Source organism: Triticum dicoccoides, chromosome 6A, assembly GCF_002162155.2.
Source record: "Triticum dicoccoides isolate Atlit2015 ecotype Zavitan chromosome 6A, WEW_v2.0, whole genome shotgun sequence".
Lineage (NCBI taxonomy): Eukaryota > Viridiplantae > Streptophyta > Magnoliopsida > Poales > Poaceae > Triticum > Triticum dicoccoides.
This window is the reverse complement of record NC_041390.1, coordinates 626,549,551-626,559,391: the sequence shown is the minus strand read 5'-3', so window position 1 is coordinate 626,559,391 and position 9,841 is coordinate 626,549,551. Positions and strand designations below refer to the sequence as shown.

The following is a 9,841-nucleotide window of genomic DNA, read 5'->3' as shown; positions in this document are numbered from 1 at the left end:
TGCTGTCGCAAGGCCGTATGGCCGATCATTTGCTTATAATTAATGTTAACTGCAGCATCTGTGCTCCTTGTGTTGTTATTCGTCGTCATGGACTTGTCGTTCTACTGTGTGAAGATCGACTCTGTGTCTGGCCTGGACGCGAAGACGAGGGCCGGTTTACATGTAGAGTTCAATGTGACCATTCAGGTCAACGCCTCCTTCAACGCCATGCACAACGCGTGCCTCGAGCCCGGCACCTACGTGGAGGTGTCGTACCGTGGTGTCACATTGGCCACCAGCGCGCCTATGACACGGCGGGTCTGCACCCCACCCCTCAAGGTGAGGAAGTACCAGGCCGTGGCGAGGGGCATGGCCGTGCCTAGCGCCATTTTGAACAGATTGGTGGCGGATGTGTGGACGGTGCAGTTCGATCCCATACTACATGTACCGTGATTGGTCCGTATTAGATCAATTGGGATGGTAGTTTTCCTTTAAGTATTGTCCACTATAACCTTAACTTCAAATCTTACTACATAGTTTGGTTGTTGAGGCAGTATACTCGGTATCATTTGATATTAATGTATCGTCCTTCATTAGGAAAGTTGTGCTATAAATGTGAATCGATTGGCTTATATATGCAGTATCGCTAAGTAATTAATAGTAATAGTTATCTTTCTAGAGAATCCTTCCTACTGTCTCTTTACACACTTGTTTTGCTACCCTTGTATAGAAAAGAAGACTAATCTAATGAAGTACATGGTATACCTACAACTAATCGTTGATCGAGCGACTCGCATTCATCTTGTTTTCATTTTTAGAGTAAAACTAACCCAGAACAACCTTGTATATGAGTATATGATCCATCTCACTTAAAGAAAACATAAAACCTATATAATAGGATGATGCCCAACCTTTTTATACCTTGATGGTTGATTGATTTTACTTATTATAATGTTTCGTTTTACCAGTTCGGGGGGTTCAAGACCTGAAAAATGGTGAAATAAACCTATAGCCACCATTGCTATAAGTTGGAACTCATGGTGAAACCTCAAAAAAAGCAAATTAGAGACCTTGCAGATGGGAGACACAATTTCGTGTAAAACATCTTGTCAGCTCAAAAAGGGAACGAGATTGTCCGACGTACCTAAGAACTACGACAGAGGCAAGTAGATTCATAGTGTCTTTCCCACATTCGACGATAGCAGGTGGAGCCAGGCTAACATAGCCAGCAACGTCTAAAAGGCCACGAACGCAATTCACCAATAAACAACCTAGTCACCTCATGAAAAAGTACCAACAACGCCCAACCACTTCACTCTCCGCCGCCATAGTCGTTAGCTTGCTCTCGGATCTGCCGTGGGTGGGAGACTAGGAGGGTGACTGCCACTGCCGCATCACCACAAGAAGGCGGCCATGCTTCCACACCTACACCACCACAATACGGAGACGCCAATGATTGATTCCCACTCACGGTCTGATAGCTAGGACTGCAGGAAAAGCTCAAGGCTCGTAAGCTGCTCAAGATCGTCTTGTTTTTTGGCTTGAGTCGAGATCGACTCGAAAATAAATAAGCTGAGTATGACCACTTTACGTAGCTAGATAGGGAAACAAGATGATCTTGACCCAACACCGTCTCACTTGAGCAAACAACAGCATTCAACCTCCTCCGCTCTGTATCTCCTCTCGGCACCACACTCGCCATGGCCTCCTCAAACTCCAAAGCCTACACCATCTCATCCGAACAAAATTAGGAGATCGCCCCATTGCGGCCGATTAGCAGGCTGTAGACAGACGAGCTCATCACAGGCCAATGTTGCAGATGAGCCAATGGAAGAGGCGACCAGCAATGAGCCTACGCCACCATCCTCGCCGGACCATGCCAGCATCAGCACGCAGAGGCGTGTGCTCACTACACCAACGTGGAGTTCGAATAACGTGAGGCCGCATTCCCGTAGGCACAGGCCGACCAGGCCTAGAACCTCCACCTCCTCGACGAGCATCGGTATGTGGAGGAACAACTCGCCGCCGGCATGGACATCACGGTGGATGTCAACGAGCAAGAAACGTTGATCCTACCCTACCGCTCCGCCGGCGACATCCTTGTGACCGTTGGCGGTACCACGTTCGGCAGGAGGAGTTAGAAGTTTACGACAAGGACGAGGACGATGTTGCCAACTCCGCATAGGCCATGCCACAACGACGAAGTCGACACGTGCGCGGGTGCCGCCTACAGCGAGGAAGAGTAGACCATGGGATAGCGCCAACGCTTGGGTCCCACGACGACCACTACTCTTTCCCTCCCGTTGAAGCTAAGCTTGGCAGGCTGATCATCGGTGGCCGATTAGCCGCTTGGCTTCGCAAAGGCGAAGGGTAGTCTACCCGGCCCTCCTGCTGAAGCTTCACCTCCCCAGGCTCACAGCCGTCCGATGAGCTTGCTGCCAGACATGGGAAAGACAAGAGACGTGGGAAATGTGCGCCGGCGATCATCTGGACTAGGTTAGAATATGGTTTAGTTCAAATATATTGAGAATGTAATGAATGTGCTTCGTTTAGACGAAAACCATCCGGTTTTATGTAAAAGTTATTCAAGCTTCAATGAAAATCGTTCGGTTTGTTAAAATTCGCATCAAATCTGTTTATTTTCATTAAATTCTGCTCCAAATGTAACCACGGTTGGATGGCCGACTTCCCCATCATTGTCTATGAACTGATCCGCGGTCCGCAGACGGATGCGGTGTTCGGCTTGATGGTCAGAGAAGCCCTAATATCATCATTTTTTTGTGTGCAACAGGTGAGCTAAATCAAGTTGATTCCATTTCATGTCTCCAACCAAATGTTGGAACGCATCCTGACCATTGAACGTGGGCGCACGGCCATAAGCAGAGGCCCCGTGGACCCTCTTGACTTTTGTTTCCCCAAACCGCTCGCCGCTGGGCCTGCTGGGCTTTTGCTGCCTGCTGCTCTGCCTCTGCTGCTTGCTGTAGCCATAGCTGCACGGCGGCAATGGCGATCTGAAGGCCCTCCTCCGCCGCCCGCCTGCCGCCGGAAGCTCGACGAGAATGGAGCGGATCCTCAAGTCCGCCAGGGAGTCCGGCTCCCTCAACCTCTCCAACCGCTCCCTCAGGTACTCTCCAGCCCCCTCCGGTCAATTCAATTCAAATCAAATCCCCCATCATCCATCTGTTTGCTCGAAAGAGCCGGATCTCGATCTGTTCCACTCCGCCACTGGCTGTTCTTGGTCTCCGTCGACCCTGCCGTCGACCGATGGTAAAATGGGCCACTTCCACAGAAACCAAATGCGTTGCCAGATTCAGATGCGACGTGGCTCATTCCGCCAGTGTATGTAAACGTGGGGGATTAATTCCTCGCAGGGCGCGCGGAAGCCGCCGTAACCGACGCCGAAATGGGTGTGCAGCCTGACTCCCACTAGCGAGCTCCATTTTGGGCAGATTCCTTGTTCCTGCTACTGTAGTACTAGTATTTATTACCTTCAGTTTGACAGAAACAGAGTTTGACTGAAACTGTAGTTGTGTTTTCCTTAGTGTTCAAGTACATGGCACACATAGAGCTGCGTACAGCAGTTACAGGAGCCAGCGTGTGCACGATCGTGAGTAATGCGCTACCGCAAAAACAGGAGATTAGTTCAATCTGAACTAAATCTGAACTGGGAAGATCACAACCAACCTGATCAACATTGACTGCGAAGCGGGGCGGATCGGGCGCAGCTCTGCATCCCTACATACAGGCAAAGACCAAGTCACAAGATAACTGAACACACTAACACAGTTCAGGGGGTTTTCATCGCTTTGCATGCCCAACTTATTACTTAATATGCTGTACTGCGTTCTAGCGTCACGGTGTTCTCAGAGATCGAATACGAATCGTGTATCGTAACCCACGTTCAGCCTATGGAGCTTGTTCATGGATTTCCCCTGTTTCATACACTAGGTGTAATACTTGACCTGTACTTGCTGCATCTTTTATCTTCCCACTGACGGCACATCTTCGTGTATTTTTTTTTCGTTCCTCAGCGAGGTGCCCGGGGAGGTGTACAACAACTTGGACACGGGCAGCCTGGATGACAAATGGTGGGAGGTAAGCTGCGCCACTGTGGTGCCCCTTATGCAGGACCTCTATATGGCACAATTAGATCAATCTAACCACGCCTTGCTTGAATTTCAGGGAGTCGACCTTCAGAAGCTCATACTGGCTCATAACAACCTGGAAGTATTGAGAGAAGACCTTAGGAATCTGTCTTCTCTTGTCGTGTTAAACATAAGCCACAATCAGATATCTTCCCTTCCTGCAGCTATTGGAGAGTATGTGGTGGATTTTCCTAATAAGTTTCAGTGCTGACCCTTTTATTATTGTCTCACCTCATGGCATTCGACTTTCGTGCAGCCTTCCTTTGTTGAAATCACTGGATGCCTCATTCAATCAAATAAAACTTATACCCGAAGAAGTTGGCTTGGCTACTGCTTTAATCAAGTTAGTACATCATGTACTCTTCCTTGTTCACTTTACATTTATTGACTTCCATTATACTATGGGTTTGTGCCATTGATAAGAACAACTTATCCACCATGTATTATCATGCTGAAAGTTTTATGGGCCCCAGTATAACTCTCTACTCCATATGTATCCATTATTCTGAATAAAAATTACCTAAGATTCAACATTAATGCTGAATCTTGTCATTCAGTGGGCATTAACTATAGGGCTCATAACACCAGTCGGTGCCGTTTTGTGGGTTTTAAATGTTACTTACTGATTAGCACATGACCCAAAACTTTATCTGAGATGTTAAATATTCATGTATTAACGCGCCACTGTTTTTGTGCAGGGTTGACTTCTCAAATAATTGCCTCACTGAGCTGCCAGCTAGCCTTGGCAGATGCTTGAACTTGTCAGAACTCAAGGTAAACTGTAGTCAATGCATTTATTATTTTCACAATAGTTTTTTGGGGCTTCTATCAATCTGCAGTTGATCATTACTGAATTATATCACTTGATTCATTCTCTAGTCTGGACACACAAAAAGTAATATATTTCATTGTCTGTCTTTGTAGGCATCAAACAACAACATATCCAGATTACCAGATGAACTTGCTGGTTGCTGCAAGCTGAGTAAATTTGATCTGGAGGTACAAAGTCCGGATTGAACTTAAGTTGAATATTCGTTTTCTTGGGCTGCTTGACCTTTGTTCGCAAAAAACTTAAATTGCCACAAAATGTCAGGGAAACAAGCTTGTGCTACTTCCAGAAAATATGTTCACATCATGGACACTGCTCACAGAGCTGAATGCTGGTATGCAATAATACCATAATACTATTGAATATAAATGTTAGTTCTAGTTTTTGTTTACCTGAAAGTAACATCTAAATACTGGCAGCGAAAAATCAACTTACGGCCATTCCGGCTAGTATCGGAGCACTTTCAAAATTAGTTCGAATGGACCTGCACCAGAACAGTGAGTTAATCTTCCCTGTTATGTGTTGTCATGTGTATGAGCATCAGTTTATTAACACTGACAGTTTTTAACCTTTTTATATCAGAGATAACTTCGATTCCTTCTTCCATAAAGGGATCTTCTTCTCTAGCTGAGTTCTACATGGGGTTAGTTATCTACCACGACTTCAGAATATAGTTACGCTTTTCCTTATTGTGAACTATTTTTTATGATGTAAATTAACTCTGTTTCTTTTTTCTGTTTTAGAAATAATTTATTGTCGACAATACCAGATGATATTGGCATGCTATCAAAATTAGGAACACTTGATCTTCACTCCAATCAGGTTTTATTCCATTCGTTACATGACAGAATTGTCAATATGGTCTTCTAGTTTTTCCACTGCTTCACATTTATTTTGCATCATTTAACCAATTTTAGTTTGAGTTCCTTCTCAGCTACTGATTATTTATAGTTGCATGTAGTGAATAGAGTACAGCAGTTATCTGTTCCATGATGCCAAATAATCTTTCCTCACAGTTTGGTTTTGATCTGTCATTAATTAGCTTACTTACTGCATCTCCAGGGAAACTGTGGAAAGTTGTCATGATACGAATAACTGACATAAAGATTAATCTTAACTTAATGTTATGAGAGCATTGAGAACACTGAACATTCTTGTGACCAAAAATGCAACTCTTGGCATCCAGTATGCTAGAATTAACATAACAACAGCATCCATAAAGTAAAGGTCATATACTGTTGATCTTTTTTTTAATAAACATGCTACTGTTTTTATCAGCTGAAGGAGTATCCTGTGGGAGCTTGCAAACTCAAGCTCAGTTTTCTTGATCTGTCAAACAACGCATTATCCGGCCTTCCACCCGAACTAGGTAGGTTTTTGTGTTATGCAGTGCTATCTCTTGTAGTACCATTCCTGCTGTTTGCCTTTTTGCTTAACAATGTGATCACTCATAAGGATACATTGCACAGCTATGATCTCTATGTGTGCATGTGCATGAAAACACTTGCGCGTTGGTGTCTTGTATATGTGTTGGATGGTTTGTAATGCTCAATTCTTGCATATGTGTATGTAATAAGAGCTGAGTATATGGTGTGCTGCTCTCTTGCCAAATACTATAGTTTTGGATACTAATGTATGCATGCAATTTCAAGGTACAATGACAACCCTAAGAAAGCTTCTGCTTAGCGGAAATCCTATGAGGGCACTTCGTAGGTATGCTACAAGTCATGTACTCCTAACACTGTAAAAACTGTCTGTCAGGCTTCTACGTAGAGTTGTCATCATATTAATCCATGTTGGTTGTCAGTTCTTTGGTTTCTGGACCAACATCAACATTGATGAAGTATCTGCGAAGCCGCCTTTCTTCTGAGGAGGAAGGTAACTGAAAGTGCCGAGTCATATTCATTTCAGCTATGATTGTGGTGTTTAGTAATTTCCATTGTTTGTTTAGTACATGTAACTGTAACATCGTGCCTTTGCATTTAGAAATGCTTCAACATCAGTAAAAATCTATATTAAACACATTTCTCCTGCAGCATCAGGCTCTAGAACCACCCCAACAAAAGATGACCAGATTTCTGCAGCAAGACGATTATCTGTATCTTCAAAGGTACTTAGATTATTTTACTAGCATATTTGCAATACCATAAGGTAGATCACCTTTTCCTATGAACTTTCTCACATGGATCTTGAACCATCCAAGGATCAAGTTCAGAGCCATTGTGATAGAAGTAACTAACTCACTATTGTGTTTTATGAGTTTATTATATTTTTAAAAGTGGTTGAGAAAACCAAGTAGCTGAGTTCTCGTATATTAAATGACAATTTGATGTCAATTTACTTTGCTAGGAGTTGAATTTGAGTGGTCTTGGTGTGCCCAATGTACCCCCTGCAGCTTGGGAGACAAGTGATGTGGTGAAACTTGATCTTTCTAAGAATTTGATAGAAGATCTGCCAAATGAGTTGTCCCTGTGCTCATCACTTCAAGTGAGTTGAACTCTTGTGTTGTTATTAATGATGTTTAACTTAATTGCATGGTCTTTATGTATATGAAGGTTTCAACTTAATTCATGTTCTTATCTCCCACTTCCTTTTTTGCAGGCTTTGATTCTGTCTAATAACAAGATAAAAAAGTGGCCTGGCATGGTTGTTTCCTCCCTTCCCAGTCTCACTACCTTGAAGCTGGACAATAATCCTCTAGCAGAGGTAATATAATGATCTTGTCTTACTATGCTTACATTCTGTTTTATTATTAACGAATAGATGCTCAATGTCTATTTCTCTCTAATTTTGTTAGTGTGAGTACCAGTCTTGCATAGTGTTGGTATTGAATTATGATGCCATAAAGTGAAAATAAATGAGATAACCAATTTTGGAACTTGATCGATGTTTGTTGAACCTACAAGAGTTATTGGCTCAACAATTAAAGCGATTCTATACTTCTACTCGTGTCTCATGTTATTAATCATTTGTCATTGGTTTCCAAAATTTCTTACGTTATTTCTATATAATACCCTTCACTTCACTTAACTGGAATACCATGTCAAATATCCGTGTAATGGCTGTTATGTTTTCTTGGCAGTTGGCAACACATAGCTTAAATACGACTAAATTGTCTTATAGAACAAAATGGATGAGTGAGGAAATAGTAACTTTGACATGGAAATCTACAATTGTGTTTTACATCTCATTTTGTAATATATAATAGTTAATTATTTTTGCAGATATCGTCCACTGATCTTGTGTCTCTATCAAAACTTGAAGTTCTGGATTTAAGTGGCAATGCATCCTCATTCAGTGAATCTTCTGTGGTTTCTTCATTACCACAACTGCAGGAACTCTATCTTAGGTTGGAAAATATGTAAAGTATTTACGCTACGTAAACCATTTTATAGAACTTACTTTCTTTGATATATGAACAGGCGAATGAAACTTCAGGAATTTCCTATTGGGCTTGTACAATTAAAATATCTACGTATTCTTAATCTCAGTCAAAATAATCTCTCAACCATACCAGAGGTAATTATCAGGGTTTAAAGGTTTGTTTTCTGATTTTACAATCAGCACTTATATGCATTTCTGCACTTAAACAGGGTATCAAAGATTTTACTGCTCTCATCGAGCTAGATCTTTCAGACAACAATATAACAAGGCTTCCAGCTGAGCTGGTATGTATGTTTTTTACACTTACAATTAGTTACAAGTCAGAATAATGCGGTTATAGGTTTGCCATTTTGCCTCTTATGCCTCACTCAAAATATATCGGTATTTCTACAAAGTAGTTGCTTGCAGAAATCCTGAAAGAGATACCATCATGTCTAAATTTTATAACAAACAGTTGTCCCTACTCCTAAATTATGTATTTCTCTATCTCTCGCTGAAATGCTATAAACCTTTATTTATTTTGGATTTTTATGAGCAGGGTCTGCTTGAGCCTAGCCTGCAAGTGCTCAAACTTGATGGAAATCCCCTCAGGAGGTAAACATCTATCCTCACGCTTTTTCTGTGATGGATCTATGTTGACACAAGATCCACGATTACACAACCTTGGCAGTCCTATATCTAATTTGTAGAGTCAACATGGAAAGGAAAAAAGAAATCTCTCAATGACAACATATTATTGGTTCATAGTTGAACGCAAAAATTTACATTTGAGGGGAGGGGGGAAAGGAAAGCTGTTGGGCAGGAAAAATATGACCAGCCTCGTTTTGCTTTCTTGTACAGCATAAGGAGGACTGTTCTGGAGCGAGGAACAAAAGCTGTTCTCAGCTATCTCAAAGAAAAGCTTCCATCCAACTGAATAATACCATCATCAAGTGCAAATTCTGGCTGGACTTATTTCCTTGGTTTCCCCTGTTGAATAAGTTTCCTGTGGTTATGTACTGAATTGACCGTGTGGTTGAAGTGTACTGAATTGACAGTGTGTGGTTGAAGTGCGCGAGAACGGAGATGGTTTGCCACATGCATATTCCAATATTTATAAGCTGGACACAAGATTATGTGATTTGTGTTTTATAATTCGATGGTGTTTGTTGGCTGAAATCTCTAGAGATTTTTCGTCTGCTGTGTTAAAATTATATTGCTTTGCTGTTGATCATTCGGAGAAGTTACCCGATCACAAATACAATATTGATTTTTGAGTGGTAGTGAAACGAAAGATGAACCCAAACGAAGTTACATCAGCAAAATGTTTTACTCTTTGTCGTTGGGCGACGTTCTCCTTTTATTGCGGTGGTTGTTCTCTTGCGGGGGCTAGGTTCTTTGGAAGAAGGGACGCCGGTCCTGCTGAATCGACCTTCTTCCTGGCCGCCATCTTTTTCCTTAAGGCGGCCGCCTCCGACGTGACCTCTTCCGCCGTTGCCAGCAGCTGTTCTACTGCCGCCGGGAG

At 42.5% G+C, this 9,841-nt stretch overlaps 1 protein-coding gene across 1 annotated transcript; it reads left to right on the top strand.

Annotated features, from left to right (window-relative positions):
* The first annotated feature begins 2,890 nt into the window (after positions 1 to 2,890).
* Positions 2,891 to 9,495, top strand: LOC119318655 (plant intracellular Ras-group-related LRR protein 6-like). Its single transcript, XM_037593235.1, has 21 exons — positions 2,891 to 3,103; positions 4,011 to 4,074; positions 4,162 to 4,298; positions 4,381 to 4,467; positions 4,823 to 4,898; positions 5,049 to 5,123; positions 5,218 to 5,287; positions 5,373 to 5,450; positions 5,536 to 5,596; positions 5,697 to 5,775; positions 6,232 to 6,322; positions 6,606 to 6,666; positions 6,761 to 6,831; positions 6,990 to 7,063; positions 7,303 to 7,440; positions 7,555 to 7,659; positions 8,178 to 8,302; positions 8,376 to 8,472; positions 8,547 to 8,621; positions 8,876 to 8,931; positions 9,178 to 9,495. Exons 1-21 carry the CDS (start codon positions 3,039 to 3,041, stop codon positions 9,251 to 9,253), a joined length of 1,761 nt encoding a protein of 586 aa, XP_037449132.1. The 5' UTR covers positions 2,891 to 3,038; the 3' UTR covers positions 9,254 to 9,495.
* Positions 9,496 to 9,841: the final 346 nt, after the last annotated feature.